Genomic DNA, 17,426 nt, shown 5'->3' on the forward strand with positions numbered 1-17,426 from the left:
CATCCCCTCCCTTCCCCTCCCCTCCCCCTGCTCCTGCTCCAAGGTCTTCTACTGGGAAGCTTGGCAAGAGTAACTTCAATAACAAGGAAGGGCTTTCAAAGGAGGGAGAGTGTCTTCCTGAGCTGAGAGATTTGCTTCCTCGTCCTGTGGCATCCAGGAGACTGGATGGTCCTGTGGGCTACGGGAGGCGGCCAGATCGCGACCCAGCGAGGGGCCACATACAGAGCAGCCTCTGTAGGGCAGCTTCCAGGTGAGGGGTTCCCCGCCCCACCTCAAGTCCTGTTGCCAAGCTTCTAAACAGGGCAGAGCTCTGTGTCCTAAGAAGCTGAGTGCAGGAGCAGGAAAGCCAGCTGAGCTGGGGTGTTCAGCCTGCGCTCCTCGCGGCCTGTGAAAGTGCTGCCCTGGAAAGGGTGACTCAGAAATAAGCCAAGCAGAAGGTTAAGGACTGCGGGAGAACAAAGGAGACGCTGGGAGCGAGGGGCATGTAGACTTCTCGGGAGGGCAGCGCTAGAGGACAGCTCACACAGACGGCAGCTGGCCTTTATTAAGTGAACTGTGTGCCTGGCACTGTGCCAAGCCTTATACGCATGCCATGGCGATTAGTCTGCACAACCCCATGGGCCAGGAATGAATGATATTCCTTTACCCTCATTTTACAGATGAGGCATTTGAGGCCTGGCCAGGTGGAGTTACTTAGCTGAGATCCTAGAACCCCATCCACCACCCTATGCAACTGGCTCTACAAACGGCTGCTGTCAGTCAGAAATGGCACGCAGGCTCCTGCTCTCCCGCCAGGTGCCATGCGGCTTCGGGCAGGCTTCACCTGCCCCCACATCACGTCTGGTTTGGAAATAGAGGTTACAGGAAAGGAACTTGAGGTCCCTCTCACTCAGCCCTGCAACGACGAGGGGCCTCCCTGAGAAGGAAGCACAGGGGACAAGTGTCTGAGGGGTTGCAGGGAAGGGCTCCTGGGGCTGATCTTGGATTTTGCAACGATCTGTCCAGTCTGTCCGCAGCAGAGCCCTGCATGGTGGACAGCCGGGGCCCTGACCTTGGCGGGACAGTCCCTCTCACACACTCAGTTTCTTAAGGCCCGTGGATCACCCCCAGCTTCCGGAGGTGCCCCATCCCTGGGGGACCCTGGGCTCGAGGGAAGATGCCCAGACCTGACTGGGCTGGGTTGTATCTGGCTTAGTCTCTTGCTTATGACCTTGGTCACAGCAGGTCACTGTGGCTCTGTCTGACCCAGGGCCGCTCCTTACCTTCTCGGTGACGGCGCGGGCACACTCGATGAGCTCCCTCTTGGTGTAGCTGTCGGTGGGGCACACCTGGAGGGCCCCCGCCTTCTGCACCAGGAAGATGCAGCCGTGGCCCAGGTCCTGCACCCGAGTGCGAATCTGGAAGCCGATCTGCGGAGGCAGCCGGGGTGGGGAAGGGGAAGCGTGATGGACCCGGCCATCGAGGGCCTCCCTGCGTGGAAAATTTCTCCTGCGTCCTATGGGAGCCTGGCTAGGAAAATTCCACTGCTGCTCGGAGTCTGTGCTGGGGGGAGTATGGAATTTGGTTGACTTGGCTTCCCATTTTTAGAGACGGTGACATGCCCACAGCCCTCAGGAAGCAAGTCTGCACCTCATCCTCCCAGCATAATGCCTTCCCGGTGCTTGCTGCCTTTTCTGGTGTATTGCTTGTCTGTGTCCTGTGCCACCTGATAAGCATGTCAGTTAGATGAGCTCTGCTGGACAATTCATTCTGTGATTCCTTCCACAGGCATTTATTGCGCCCCTACTGTGTGCCAGAGCCTCTTTCGTTTATTTCTCACAACAGCACTGGGGGGGTAATTAGAACTTCAAAATGTAAAGCTTTAAGAATATTTTATAGTGTTCAAATTCCTGTGAAATTGTATGTTTACCAAGCAGGACTCCCCCTCCTCAGCTGTAGCCATGCTGAGAGCGACCATGTGGGGCCCAGGCTTCCTTTCTATCAAGCCAGGTTGGAGGTGGCCTTAAAAAGGTACATTTCTAGAGCTAATGGCTCAGCAGGCATGCATTCTTTTCATGACTCCTGGCTTGTGCGATTATCAAAGGCACTTTGCTTAAAAAACGCCAGAGGGGCTCTGCTATGGGTGAGTGGCCAGCTGTTTCTTTAAGGAGCAATAAATCCGCGGCCGCTCCCAGAGTTCGAAATCCTCTGGTTCTGTTTCCTGTCAATTTTCATTTGGGTTTGATCAATACAGCTGTCATAATAATCTGACCTCCATCCCAGGTAAGCAACTAAAAACAAACAAACTAAAACCTTTAGGCTTTAGTCAATAAGTGTTATAATCACAATAGCAAGCAGCTGTGGCTTATCCGTCTAGCATCTGTCATGAAGAGTTACTGAATAACCCTCAGGTATTGGGAATAAAACCTGGGAGGTGCGGGCCCCCTGGATGCTGTCTCCCACTTTCATCCCAGGAGGCAGTTTAAGGGACTCTGAGGAGCGAAGGGGCTGCAAATGTTAATTCTCCTATTATTGAAACACTTCCTGTTTTTAGGGTAAAGGGGAATTCCCTTAACCCCTTAAGGCTCAAAGAATGTTTAAATCCATTTAATGGGAAATTCTCCTCATCCAGAAAGTTGGGGTGTCTTCTATGGTACCCAGGGGGCTGCAAAAGCTTCCCAACCAGGCAGGGCTTCTGGCAGACCACCTCCACGTGGAATACGACAGGCACGGCACCCAGGGTCACACAACCCAGCCCCTCTGCAAGCAGGTCTGAACCAGTGCTGCAGCAAGGCCGCCCCTGAGGAGGGAGAGACACTCTAACTCGGCCCTCGCAGGGGGACGCCATTGAAATACAGCTGTTTGCTGGGCATGCTCATTGCTTTAAGCGCAAGGTCAAACTGAAGCCGGCAGATGCCCCAATCACGTTTTAAGCTTAACCTGGCTCTCAATGCTTGTTGGATCCGTATGGTTAAACCCTAAGTACTCAGGGGTCAGAGCGAATCCAAAGGCAAGAGCTCTGCTAGGGAGGATGACCACAGATCTCTCCGTGGAAGTCAGGGGAGGGGCAAATGGAGGAAGCAGCATGGATGGAATCTCACAATAAAAAACGACCTCACCAGTTCCACCTCCCTTCGTCGACAGATGAAGAGACGGAGGCCAGAGGAGGGATTGCCCGGTCCAAGATCACACAGCGGGTCCCTGGGGAAGCAGCCCAGTGTCCAGGCCTCTACCCAGCACAGCGCCCGCTCCTCAGAGCAGCGCTTTCCTAACTGTGATTCCCCCACCTGGCAGCAGACTCCTGACTCCCCCATACAAGCTCTCATGAAACCTCAACATGTAAAATTAACAGAAGTCATTTACCATTAGTATACTCTTCGTCCTGAGTTAACATGTATACCCTGACTCAATAAAAAGTCAACAATGAGACCGAGTGAACCTGAAGGGTGGGGGTTAGGAAAGCCAGCTGCAGCCACAGCAACCGACTCACTCCTGCGTTTGGCTTTGGTTGCACAGTGTTGGGAAAATCCCGTTGTGTGAGCGAATAAAGCAAACAGGAGCGGTTTTCTCGCAGTGTCCTGACCAGAGAGGGCAGGACAGAGCGGAGTCAGTCCGGGGTCTGCACAGACCACCTGGTCCCGGGTGCGGGGCTGGGGGCCCAGGGTTACCATCTGGCCTGGAACACATTCAACAGTACGTGCAGCTTTTCCTAACGGTTTTAAAGTTGTTCAATTATGCTTAACAAGTGAGACTGGCCCTAGCCAGTTTGGCTCAGTGGATAGAGCGTCAGCCTTCGGATCAAAGGGTCCCGGGTTCAATTCTGGTCTAGGGAGCGTGCCTTGGTTGCAGGCTCCTCCCCAGTCTGGGGTTCTGTTCAGGGCTCCTGCAGGAGGCAACCAATCCATGTGTTTCTCTCACATCTATGTTTCTCTCTGTCTTTCCCTCTTTCTTCCACTCTCCCTAAAAATCAATGGAAAAATATCCTCGGGTGAGGAGTAACAATAACAACAACAACAAAAAAGTGAGCCTGGAGCCAAATGTGCAGAACTTCCAAAGCCCTTCCCTGGGTCAGGGTTCTGACAAATAAGGTGTGAAACTGGAATCCTGCTCCAGAGCAGAGCTGTTTACAGAAAATGGGGTACGGGGACAAGCACAGGCCTCTTAAATCACCCCCAAACGGGAAACCTATGGGCAGACATGGTCTGTGGTGGGAATACGTCCTCATGACACTCTCAGGCTCCCTCGGCCCCCTCTCAAAAGGCCATGCTATAAACACACATCCCAAGGCCTAGTGCTCAGCCCCTTTCTTGGAGGTGACATCATGCATGTAGCAAAGATCTTAAAACGTGACAGGGGAGGTGGCACAATGGTCATCAGGGATGATATTCCAGTTAGAAAGCATCAGGGAAGAGCAGCACCAGGAAGCAAAGGGATGAGACTGAAATAAGGGAACAGTTGCAAAAGCCGTTGGGGTTCCTGGTCACCCCAGGGTGGGCCTGGGCAGTGGGGTCTGTGCCAGGTCACACAGTTAGCGTGGGTGCCTGGAAGGCCCCTTGAGGTTTGGCCGTGCAAATCTCCTGTACACCTGGCTGCACGATCCCATTTGGACGGCATGCAGGAGGGATGCAGGATTATAAAGGACGGGTTGAAATTGGCTTCACTCACTCACCTTCACAGGCTGAGGGCTGAATGTAATGAAGGGCTCTCAGGATCCCCACCCCAGCCCCACTCCTGCTCTAGGTGGACCCCATGGGTACCAGAAAGGACCAGGGGCCTCACTTCCAGCCCTGCCCTTCCCTGGCCACCGGACTCTCTGGGTGAGCCTGCTAACCTCCTGGGGCCTTGGTTCCCTCACCTGCGACCCAGGACAGAATCCGCCCTGCCCACTTCTCAGGGCTGATGGATGACCCAATGCAAACATCCCACAAAGCAGGAAGTGCCATGCGAATGTTCACTGTTGTGAAGAGGCAGCCTGGTGCAGGGGAAAGAGCAGAGGTTGCCCAACAAAGCCGGGTTCGAATCCTGACTTTTCCACATAGTTACTTCTTAACTTACTTGAAACGTCACTTATTCCCAAAAGTTGCTTAAAGTGGCTTCGACACTATGGAAGCTGTGTGATCTTGGACACTCTAAGCCTCAGTTTGCTCATCTGTGAAACGGGGAAGAACAAACGATGGCCTGGCATGCTGCAGGCGAGGGTACCAGGACAGGACAGCACAGCACCTGACCCCTCCTGTGGACTCAATCAACAACTCTCTCTCATTCTTCTCCATCGGCCACTCAGTGAAAGAGGACAACAGGACAAGCATATCCACAAAGCAATCGTCTAGTCTACCTCACTTCCACAGAACACTTTGTACGGCCGGAGGGACTACATTTTTAAGACTGAATTCCAACAGATAAGGGCTTTAAATACTGTTTCTCAAAGCAACACTAAACTTCTCAGCATACGGGGTTAGCCAACTCACAACCAGTGTTTATTACAAAGAAATGTTGCTCAGAGACATTAAACTTGGGTTTTAAATTGGCAACTTTAGTAAAGCATGGCTTGAACCTCAAGGAAACCCTCAATTGCCTCCTTGCCCAAAGGGAAGTAAATGGAGAAGGTGGTCTCCTGGGGGTGCACCCTCAGGGAACCAGAAGCCCGGCCTTCAGGAGTTTGGGGTCACATTTCAACCTGGAGGGAGTCTTAAGAAAATACTAATCATCTTCTTTACGGCTTAAACTCAGATTTTTCTCAGGCTTTAAAAACAATCCCATCTGAAACTGGGTCACGTATACTGTGCCTTGGAGAGCCTGTGAAAGCTGAGATGCAACCACGGATGGTGTCTGACAAACCTGACAGTTTCTCCTTCGGCAGAAGGGGAAGGAACAGGGAGAGTGTGTGCCACAGGAGCAGGGCAGCACCGTCTCAGCTCCGAAAGTGTGTCTGGGAATGGAGAGCTGAGCAAGTCCGAGAGCGGACACCCATCCCCCGGGGACGAGAGGGCTTCGGTTCTCACCACAAGGCTCCGCTCCCCAGAGCTGTGGTCACCCAATCTCTTCCCCAGGTTACACGTAGGAGCTGCAGCTCACAGCACCTGCATTTCTTCCTTTCTTCTTCTTCTTTTTTTTTTTTTTTTAAAGCGGAAACCAATCTTAAATTGCAAAGTTGTCTGAGGGGTTTAACTTTTCTGAAGGAAGACGTTTTCACAGCAATGTGAATAAATGTTTCAATGTTCCATGGAACAATCAGCAAGATAACGCTCCCGCGTGATGTTCCGGGCAGCGCTGTGACTTTTCCTGTCATTGTCACATTCTGGAAAAGACCAGAACGCTGACTTGGCACAGCAGCGGGCAGGGCTGCAGCGAGGGCAGCTGCTTATTTGCCCTGGAAATAAATATTTTCACATGCTGTGATGTGGGGGCCCTCTTGCATATACAAATAATTCCACGGTCTTGGAATAAAACACTACGCTGCTTCAGGGATCTCCTAACCTTCTCAGTTTCCCCCCAAATATCTGTCTGGCGAATGCACACAAAGAATTCTCCTTTGCAAGCCACTGGAAATTTTATATCCTGTCTGCCCCTTCTCGCTCCAGGTCACACTGCTCGTGTCTGGAATGTAAAATACATCTCAAGATGTGACGGAAAAAAGGGAGACTCTTAATGGAAACATCAGCTGCTATGAACGCAGGGCCCAGAACTAAAGTAACTAGTTGTGCTTTCAACCACACATTTTCTTTCCTGGCTGCTGTGGCATCACTTTATATTCTGCTTCGGCGGTCTGGGATGCAATATGACAATGTGCCTGTTTCACACGTGGGGTGGGACTCGGATGTGGAAAGGGCTCTAATGGGTGCCTGGGTCTCCGCTCACTAACTCAGGCAGGCCAGCGTTTAAACCAAGCAAGGCAGATGGTTGTCGATTCCATTTTTAAAGCTTTTTTTTTTTTTTTTTTTTTCTTTCAAGCCAACCCTCCCTCTCAATCACAGTCTCTTTCCGTTTTAATCTCCCTGCGAAGCCAAACTTCTTTCCTTGGTCCAACCAAATTCTTCCTCCCTGTAACATCAGCTCCCTTACACTTGCTTAAGAAATTCAAAGTTACAAGTCAAATAAATCATGAGTCCAGATGATCGGTCTACTTTTTTTAAAAAAATGATGGGCCTTTTGTAAAGGGTCAACAGAATCCCAGTGTGGGTCTCTCATAATTTTTCTTTCTTGGTAGTGACTTGACAGGCTCGTTACGAAAGGATTATTCATTTCATGCTGCAGCCTAAATAATCATTCTAAAAATCTCAAAATGCAGGCACTGTTAGAGACTCAGGTCACCCCATGCCAGATATATATGTAAGCAAGTACATATATATGACACTCCTACTTACATGCATTGTTACAACACACGTTAGAAGGTGATTTTTGCGTCGGGCCTGCATTTCTGTAGTGTCTCTGGGAGCCTTTGTTAAGACATGCTTACTAGACCTGACTCCCAGGAGAAACAGCAGCACTGAGTAACAGGGGACACTGACTGTCATCGCCAGGAGAAGGGAAGACCAGGCACAGCCTTCTGCATGACCACCCGGCTCACGTAGGAATGTGGTGAACGAGGTGTGCGCTCGATGAAGAGCTTGCAGAATTTCACAGAAAGTGGTTACTCCATCTTCCCAGGTCCCTGCAGTCCACTCCTTTATTTTGTAGTTCAGCCTGAGCTCTCTTTCTCTAAGGAGCCACGTAGGTGCTGGGACGGGGCCCTTTCTGTTGCTAACACTGACACCCATGCAGCCAGGCACCCCAGAGCTCCCCATGGGCCCCTGTGTGCTTCCCATGGACCACTCCATTTCTCAGAGGCGTCAGAGATGGGGGCGCTCAGAAATGCCCTTTGGGACCAAACTTTTGCCATTTATCTCTTAAGGATTCAGGCATTCTGAGGCAAAGTCTGTGCTGGCCACGAAGGAAAGTGAGCGTAGGGAAGGCAGGTAGATAATGAAGGGAAGTGTGCAGGAAGTATGGGGACAGGGGTCAGTTCTTGAAAGTCACCAGAAATATTTGGGCAAGACGTTGCCTTATGAAAGCAGGCTACTCAGCCCAACACTTCAGTGAGCCTTTGGAAAACATAAAAATAATTAAGAGACATGTGCTAGGCAGGAGTAGGCAATAATAGGAAGATGGCAGCGGGTGTCTGCCCTTGGCATCGGGTGATGGGCCAGGGGCCAGGTAACCTGATGGAACACTGCAAAGCGAGTCCTTCTATGGGAAAGCCCACCTCCCCAGATGGCCCCAGATCCCAGCCAGCTTGCCTCAGAAAGCACAGGGAGCCCTGAGCACAGCCTGGACAACTGGCCTGACCCTAGGGGCTGGCAGCATGCAGCGGGTACTAGGCCTGGCTCTCGGGCTGGGGTCTTCTGGAATGGAGCTAAGCTGTGGAGGATCCCCTACCCCCCGGAGTGGGCACCAGGGTGGGTTGGCTTCTTAAAACAGGGGCTTAAGGTGGCAGACCTCCTCTGGTTCCGCCGTGGCTGCTGCCATCTGGCCCTGGAGAGCCAGGTGCCCATAGTCACTGGTCATTTGTGAAGCCAGTCCTCCCAACTCCTCCGGGTTAGTAACCGACTTAGTCATCTGGAAAAAGAAAACAAGCAAGACACAAAACACACACACAGAGAAAAGCATGAGAATCACGTGTTAATACCTCTGGTAGCCATAAGGTTTCATTCACTTTTCAGCGCTTGGCTTGCATTTGGGGCTGGACACTGGAGAGGGCAGTACAAGCGAAGCCCATGCTGCATCGCACACAACAGGCCAGGGCCCTCTCAGGCCAGCAGGTCCCGGCCGATGGGCCACATGCTAGGCTCAGGCCGTGCAGCGTGGAGTCCAGGCCCTCGGGGTCCATGCTGGGAGGTGAGAGTGGCAACTCGGCCAGCCCTGCCCTGTGGGTTGGTCACCAGAGGAGTTCCCCAGGAAAACCACAGGGTGCACAGTTCCTGTGCAGCGCACACCCCTGGCCACACCCTCTGCAGGGAGTTCGTCTGGACTCCAGGAACCCAGCCGTGGGTCCCCCTCAGCACGAGAGGGCATGAGGACTGAGCTGCTAAGGACTTCTCTCGACTGAGAAGTGACGGACAAGACAGATGCTTTGGAGGAAGAAATTTATAGAGAATAATGCTTTGTAGTGAATTTGTGCCAAAGAAAGACAAGGTTTTGGCCCCGACTTGGATTAAGGGTATACTGCAGCCTAAGTGGTCAAGATCTATATTTTAATTATCAAGACCAGGGGTCCTCAAACTACGACCCGCAGGCCACATGAGGCCCGCCGAAAACATTTATCCGGCCCGCTGGGTGTTTTTGCCGCCGCTGCCTGTTGCTTAGCAGCCGACTAGTTTTTTTTTAAACTATAGTCTGGCCCTCCAACGGTCTGAGGGACAGTGAAATGGCCCCCTGTTTAAAAAGTTTGAGGACCCCTGACGAGACATTCTGTGTCTTCCTCCTGTTTCATAGAAAAACTTACCTTAGCTTATCCTACCTAGCTAGCATGCTGGCCTCACCGCAGGCCACAGGCCCGCCGAAAACATTTATCCGGCCCGCTGGGTGTTTTTGCCGCCGCTGCCTGTTGCTTAGCAGCCGACTAGTTTTTTTTTAAACTATAGTCTGGCCCTCCAACGGTCTGAGGGACAGTGAAATGGCCCCCTGTTTAAAAAGTTTGAGGACCCCTGACGAGACATTCTGTGTCTTCCTCCTGTTTCATAGAAAAACTTACCTTAGCTTATCCTACCTAGCTAGCATGCTGGCCTCACGTTTTTCCTCTTCCTTTGACAAAATGCCTTGGTTCCCACAACAGCAGTTTTGGCCTGCCTCCCAGAAAGCTTCCCGTCCCTCGGGTCAGAGGCTTCCCAGCTGCCCCAGCTCTTCTCTCGCTCTGGAGGACCATGCTTTCTCATTTGAAGACCCTGATTTTCAGAGGCTTTTAACTGACTCCACATCCCCCGAGGCGGGACAGAACCTGCAGCCATGTGTACCAGGAAAGGCCACAGCGTTTCCGGCCCAGGTGTGGGGTCCCCAGGAATGCACCCTGAACCCCGAGAAAGCGAGGCTGTACCAAGAGTTGCTTCATTGGAGCCCTGCCACGCAGAGCACCGTGATTCTGGGGCGCCCCATTGCAGTGAAGCCGGACTTGGGCCAACGCAAGGCCCAGGCTAGTGATCCCAGGAGCGGCAATGCAGCCGAGGCCAGGCTCCTTAAGAACATGGACACCAAGGTCAGGACCGGCGGCCAAGAAGCTAGCCCGGGAGATATTCCAGAAACTCCACGAGGCCACTCAAAATGTCTGCACCCTCTGCTGCGCTGTGTTCCCTGCTCGGAGGCATCGGCACCGTAGGGCTGCCTGATGTGACCTGTGACCTGCCCCCGAGCAGGGCCAGCTTGGCCCCACTCCAGCCTTTAACAGTCACGGAGATGGGCACTGGCCCTCCCGCCCTCCCCAGCCCCAAGCCTTTAAAATAACAGCCAGCCTGGCACAATCCCAGCGTTTCTAAGAAGGAGCAGCAGCAGCCAGGGAAGCCTTTGTGGTCCAAGCTCAACCTCTAGTGGACACACGACTACATGACAAAACCTCCAGACAGGCAGTGGGCCTGACGGGCAGGAGCCTCGCACGGCTCAGCCTGGTCCCTGCAGCTGGGAAGGCTGCTCGCGCTCTCAGCTCCGGCTCAGGTGCTAGCATCGGAGGTGGCTTTCAATAGCTTATCCTGGGCCACCTGACCCTTCACAAGTTGAGCGGAACTTTCTGACTAGTATTCCTATGAAATCTTTGAAGACACCATTTGTCATCTTTTGCTCAACTTTTTAACATATCAAGTAGTATCCAACTGTTTCTCATTGCCATTTATATGTAAAGATCCGTATAATACAATTATGATTGCATTTTAGCAAAAAAAAGGTACATGCCTTCTATTATCAGGAAAAAAAATATTCTTACACATAACCATTGTGTCTTATTTTGCCTGAAAGACAGGCAATCTTTTTATTCAAATATTATAATTTGATTCATCAATCTACGTTCGATGCCCACATGTCCTCTTGTACTATAATTTTAATCTATAAAAACACCTCAAGTCTTTTGTGAGGTGAAGAGGATTTTTTTTTCTCTTTCTGTAACCCCAACTTCCTTCTCATTTCCTCCTTGATTCTCATTTTCTCTCCTTTCTTTGCTCCCCGGTCCTCATGCCCAAGTTCTCAGCCATCTTTAACATCCTCTTGCAGTGGACTGGGGCTTCTAGACCACAGGCAGCCACAGAGACCATGGATAAAGGACAGAAGCTGGGGCCCAGGAGGAACTAGATACACACACTAATCTCTCCAACACAGACCCCGGAATTAAAGATCAGTGGCGATGTGGATAAAAGGGCAGTTCTTTTTCTTCTTACCATTTCCTGAGCTGTTACCGCAATGGCTTTAGAATATTTGACCACAGTCGTCTGGTAGTCGACGAATGTTCCCTTTGGCTCTGGAAGAGTGCCATCATCCAGCTGGAGGAGAGGAAAGGAACCCAAAGGTCATCAGAGGCCAGTTGACATGTGGGCTGTACTTACTGGAATGAGGAACTTTAAAGAGGAGAGGCCCTCAGAGTTTCTTTGGCCCAGAGTCAGCAGAATCCCAGAACTTTTGCAATGGGGACTTCAGTAGAGGTGCATGTAAGGCATTCGAGGAACACGGGCAAGGAGAGGCCCCAGCCCTGCCTAAGAGGAGTGGGAGGGCTTTCCAGAAGAAGGATGTTTCAGCCAAGTCTTATCACAGGGAGGAGTCTGCTACATATACGAAGTGGGGATGTGTCCCAAGGAGCAGGAATGGAACCTGAGTATAAAGGTGGGAATGAGCTGGCCAATTGCAGGGAAGCACAGACTGACGGAAATGGGCTGGGAGAGGAGGCAGCACCTGCATCAGAAAGGGTGTCTGTACCCTGGAACACTCACGTCTGATCTAACTCAGGAAAGAAGACATTGGAAGCACCAGATATAATTTGTTACTTGTCTGACTCTAAGTGCAACAGGAATTGAGAGAAGGGCGAGATCACTGTGGGGTGGAAGGGTTAGAGAAGTGGAACAATGGCTCTGTTCCTTGAGGGGTTAGGGACATATTGGTTCAGAAGACTTGTATTCAAGACCTGGTTCCAGGGCTTGTGAATGGGCCTAAAGCTGGTTGCTTAAACTCTCAAGTCTCAGGTCCTTCACTGGAAACTTCTAAGCATCAGCAGGTTGTAATAACATCAGCTGAGATTATACCCAGTCAAGAGCTACATGAAGGAAGAGGAATTGATGACGATGATAATGAAGATGATGATAATGTCAATGATGATTATGATGAAGAAAAAGGAAACCAACTTCACCATCATCATTATTGTTACTGTCACCATTGTTTGCTGAATGATACCGAACAGGTGAGGAGACAAGGTGAATATACTAGTAAACAAAGGAAGAGTAAGAACAGTGAACAGAGAGGGCTGTTGAGAGTGGTGGGAATGAAGCTGGATCTACTTAATGAAGAACCTTGAAGTCATGAGAAAAATGGTGGCACTGGGGGTAGGCAATGACACAGCTGAGAAGATCGCTTTGGCAGCTCTGCCAGGTAACTTGTAGTCCGGGAAGAGACGAGGGGCCAAGAGGGTAATTAGAAAACTGTTAGATGAAGTCTTCAATAAGAGCTACACATGACTACCAGGCATAGGCCACAGTGTGAATCGAAGGAACGTATGGCTGTAGCCTATGTGTGATGGGTCTGCTCAGCCCAGGATCAATTTCCACCAAACCAGCAACACAGACTCCAGGCTAGCTAGCATTTTTTTTTAGGTTTCTTTATCAGGGAGATCGATGCTGCCAAATAGCTCCATCACACCATGGGAGCCTTGAAGGTCAGATGAGAATTGAGTTGTGGACTCATACACTCAGTATAAACTGACTGGGTATCTTCTTCATGTCAGGCTATGTGTGAGAGCCTTCATATGAGGTGTGGCATAGCTGCATACACTCCAGAGGGTTGGAGCTAGAGGGCAACTTAGACACGGGGCCACCGGCCACCAAGATGAACCTTCTACCAGCTTGAAGACAATGATAAAAGAACAAAAGGATGAATTTAGTTGAAAGAACTTTGCTTTATTCTGAGATCATAGCTTTCCTACTTTTTAAAAATGTTAACATGACCTTTCTTTTATGAGATAATAGTGATGTAAATAGCAATATTTTTGTTTGTTTTGTTTCTTTAGTTTTTTTTCTTGGCCACCCCTCCTCCCAAAATACAACTCACCAAGCAAACAAAGAAAGAGTATTGGGTCACAAAATCCCAAAGGTTGAGAACTAATGTCACTGAATGGGGAAACCAAGGCTCAGAGAGCCTGAGTGATCTGTCCAAGGTCACCCATAAAGCTGCTCACTTCCTGTTAACCTCCCAAGGCTTGGCTACAGAGAGAAGCTCCATAGCAGAAGCCTCAAAAGTGTCAAGAATGGCATCCAAGTTAGAATCAACTTTGGGTACATTCACATTTTTCTGCCAGTAACTGTCTTTGAGAATTATAGACAAGGATTCTGAAAGTATATCAATATTTTAACCAAATAACTGAAACTCAGGAAATGCCAGATTTCTAATACCTCGCTTTAGGGAGGAGCTCAAAGGACCTGAAGCGCCACTTACCCCCAAGTCCCCAGCACAGGCAGGCTGGGGTGGGCTGAGCAAGGGGAGAATGGGGAAGAGGCACTGTATAGTCTACCTTGGGTGTCAGGTCTGAGTAGATGAGAAATTAGGGGTATTAATGAAACCCCAATTGTATACTTTACAAAACTGAGGGGGGAGGGGGGGAGGTGGAAACCTATGTTGCTGGCCTCTGTGAGCCACAGCATTCCCTATCAGGTACACCAGACTTCTTTCCCAGCCCTCACACAAGAAGCTACACCACTGACATCAGATTGCACAGCGCAGCTTTCCATATTGAAAATCCACCCCAGCCTGCGGGGCTCAAAGGCTATCAAGAAAGGACTTCAGGAACCTGACTTCTACCCTCCAGGGATTTACGAAACTTCCCCATCATTACAGTGGCTCTGAAAAACACCTTCTCCTGAGAAGAAAAAGATTATCACTTGGATTTCTAATTTGTATTGAGAAAGCTTGAGCGTCATCATTTAATACCCTTGGTGGACACATGGCTATCTTCAAAGCTCGGGTATTCTGATGTCCTGAAAACCAAACAAACCCACTGAGATTCACCCGAGGGCCTTGAAAAGGAGGGGGATTTCACTCTTTTCTGCCAAACCGTCTGTATCTGAAGCATGAGAAGCCCACAGCAGAAATTACTGGAGTGCTTTAACAAGGCAAAGCCTGGAGTCTCGCAAGGGAGCCCCAGCATCCCTGCCCGGCTTGTGACTTCATCCGTCTGATAATGACTGCATAATGTTGAAGGGAATTATCCTAATTATAGTTTTAGGCTATCATCTATTTATGGAGATATGAGCCAACCCATCTTCTCTAAATTAGCAATTAAAGACTGCTTATTATCCTGAAAATCCACAAGAATGTATTCACAATCTGACAATGGACATTTCAAAACACAGGCAATGTCTAAAAGTCTTGGCTATGCTATCATAGGGTAGCAATTAGATGTTTATGAACAATAGTCACTTCTAATGAATATCAAGCTGACGTGACTAATGAGGATTCCTTGGGGGAAAGAGCAGGAGATACAGAGTTGAAGCTGTCTCCAGTCATATTTCCTTACTGACCCAACTCAACTGATGGGTCACTAGAAGAAAAATGATACCCATGGGGCCTTCTCTATCTACTTCCTGCAAGACTTCACGAAGGGCTTTTAGGCATATTACTTTAGTGGTTTCTGCAGCTGGCTAGATTTTAAAAATCTGGAGAGATTTAAAAATTACAAATAGAGATCCACAGCCTCCACCCCATAGAGATCCCAGCTGAGCAGGGCTGGGGAAGGGCCCAGGAATGTTCTGTCTAAAATGATCCCAGTGGTTCCAAAGTGGCCATTCCAAAGACCTGCACTTGGCAATCACTGCATTATTTCACTGGGAGTTTGTTCTCTACAACACTATGAGGTAGACAAGGGAGGTGGATAATTATTTCCATTCTATAAGTGAAGTAACCAAGGATGCCTTCTGCACCTCCATTTCCCCCCATGCAGAACTGGAAGGAAGGGTACAACTGGCTTACCAAAGTCATCAATGAACAGTGAAGAATGAATACTATGTTGAACATATGATAAGGCACCTGCACACTAATCAGAACCCTCAAGAAAAGAGAGAAGGTGCTCCTTAGAGAAAAGCACTTGGGGACCAGGTCTGAGGGAAACCTTGGAGGAACTAGGGTCAGGGAGTGAAGGAGAGTGATGGGAGCCCAGGCCCACCTTGCTCATGGCCTCTGCAATGGCGTCGACCATGCCGCCCACCAGCCCCACTTCACTGGCAGCTTCGTTCAGCGTCACCATGATGTCGTCCACAGCCTCCTTCATGAGCTGGGCGGCCTCGGTGATGGCATCGTGGGTGTGCTGCGCCTGAGGAGGGAAGGGGGAAAGAAAGTTGTGAATTGTCTCCTTTAGCAGAAGAATGGTGCTCGGTCTCTAAGAGCCACTTCATGTCTTTTAAGAGTAACCATAAAAAGCAGAATACAAAACTACATCCCATTATGGCACACAGCAATGTGTCCTATCTTTTTCCTTTATGACATTACACATTGGTTTTCAAAATAAATGAAAGTCAGAAAAACTAACAGAAAAATCTCTCTCTATAATCCCAAAGAAACATAAAAATGCAATATTAAGCAGTGCCTATGACAGGACTAATTTTACATTACTATGTTCAGGGTGGGAGAGAAAGCCACAAATCTCCAAATACAACTTGGCAGAGTGAATTTAAAAAAGCTAATATAAGAGAAAAAATGTGTTCAATTCAAATACACTTCTCTTCTAAGCTCCCCCCCACAGTATAATTCTCTCTTCACCGATGAGATCGCTTTATGGAAATGCAGGTCCATACAGGAGGCATCAATCTGTAGAAGACCTGACAGGTTTTGGAACTCTGTCACAAACTGCATCGCCATGAGGTGGGAGGAATGAATGAGGGAAGTTCTCCAGGGACAGACACCCAGCGTGTTCATGAGTTTCCCTACATAGAACCTTGGAGATGCTTTGTAACTGCAGGTGTTTAACCTGTGTGTTAAAAACATAGTAGGAGCGAGATACATGAATGCAAGAAAGGATGAAACAATGATGGCTGCTGTGCTCTCTGAAACGGCAGCAAGATGATGGGGGCAAGAGCCAAGGTCCTGGCTCCACTGTTAACTAGCTAAGTGGTCCCGAGCCTGGCTCCCGAGGCACAGTGGGAATGATAACAACGCTATGCAGTTGAATTCTGATGAGATCATATGTTGCAGGCACCTTATCATTTCCAGTGAGAGTGGTCTAGTTGGGGCCTGTGCCCATCACTGGGAAATCTGACCTAATGCCAGGTGGTTAGTGTCAGAACTGTATTGCCCCCAAGCACTGCATGTTGTGGTTGTCCTGGCCCACTCAGGGGGAGGTGACCCTATCAAAAGGTCCAAGAAATCACATCTTTACTTTGGTAGATGAGAAGGTTAACCAGTAAGAGATGGTAAATGACAACTCTTTTGAGTAACTTACATAAAAGGGAATTCCGAGGAGAGGGTATGATGGAAAAGCCGTGGGAACCAAGAACATATTTCACATCTGCCAAGATCAGATCTGATCACATTTGGTATCCTTGAGGCAACTGTGTCAGACGTAAATGGTAATTATTGACCATCACTACTCAAATTGCTTTAGAAGATAATAATGAAAAATAACCTTGAGGAACAAAGATTCCTTCACTCTTTACCAGACTGGTGCTCACCTTTTCTATTTTTCAGGCCCTCCATGGGGACAGGGAGGCAGTCTCTCTCTCAACTTATGTCCCCGTCCCCCTAGCATGGAGTCCTGGCTGCTGCCTGGCTGTCCTTCTCACAGGTCCACTCTCTCATGCTCTGTCTGCAGCGACTAATTCTGTTCACCGTATCCCTCCTCCCATCCATCCACATCCAGGCACCAGACTGCAGAGTGACTGAACCTCAGGTCATTCGAGCCTCAGCCACCATCTGGCTGCACTGGCAGAGGGCTCTTGCTGAGCTCCATGAATCTGCAGGCCCACCAGAGACAGTACTAAAATGGTGTCTTAAGCCATTGAATTGTAGAATGGCTTGTTTACAACAATAGCTAACTGTTATGGCCCCTAGGAAGGGCTCCAGTTCACAGTTTCCAAAATTGCTCCCTAGAGCTCCCCAGGGCCCAGCCTGAATATGTGTTCCAACCCCAACAGTCAAATATTTGGCTGGTCTTTGTTCCAGGTTCCTTGGAGGGAGCCTCCAAGCACTCAGCATTTCCTGAGTGGTAGGAGGGCCTCTGTCATTTGGGGCGGGGGGGGGGGGGG

The 17,426-nt window shown here is 49.7% G+C and overlaps 1 protein-coding gene across 3 annotated transcripts in view; it reads right to left on the minus strand.

Moving 5' to 3' along the window:
• Positions 1–17,426, minus strand: part of TLN2 (talin 2) — a 434,110-nt gene that overhangs the window by 51,463 nt on the left and 365,221 nt on the right. For all 3 annotated transcript variants that reach the window (XM_014535497.1, XM_014535498.1, XM_014535496.1), the window contains 4 exons: positions 15,353–15,499; positions 11,373–11,474; positions 8,455–8,574; positions 1,263–1,409 (listed from right to left, as the gene is read on the minus strand). In XM_014535497.1, coding sequence (XP_014390983.1) covers positions 1,263–1,409; positions 8,455–8,574; positions 11,373–11,474; positions 15,353–15,499 — 516 coding nt within the window. The remainder of the gene's footprint in view (positions 1–1,262; positions 1,410–8,454; positions 8,575–11,372; positions 11,475–15,352; positions 15,500–17,426) is intronic.

Source organism: Myotis brandtii, unplaced genomic scaffold, assembly GCF_000412655.1.
Source record: "Myotis brandtii unplaced genomic scaffold, ASM41265v1 scaffold144, whole genome shotgun sequence".
Lineage (NCBI taxonomy): Eukaryota > Metazoa > Chordata > Mammalia > Chiroptera > Vespertilionidae > Myotis > Myotis brandtii.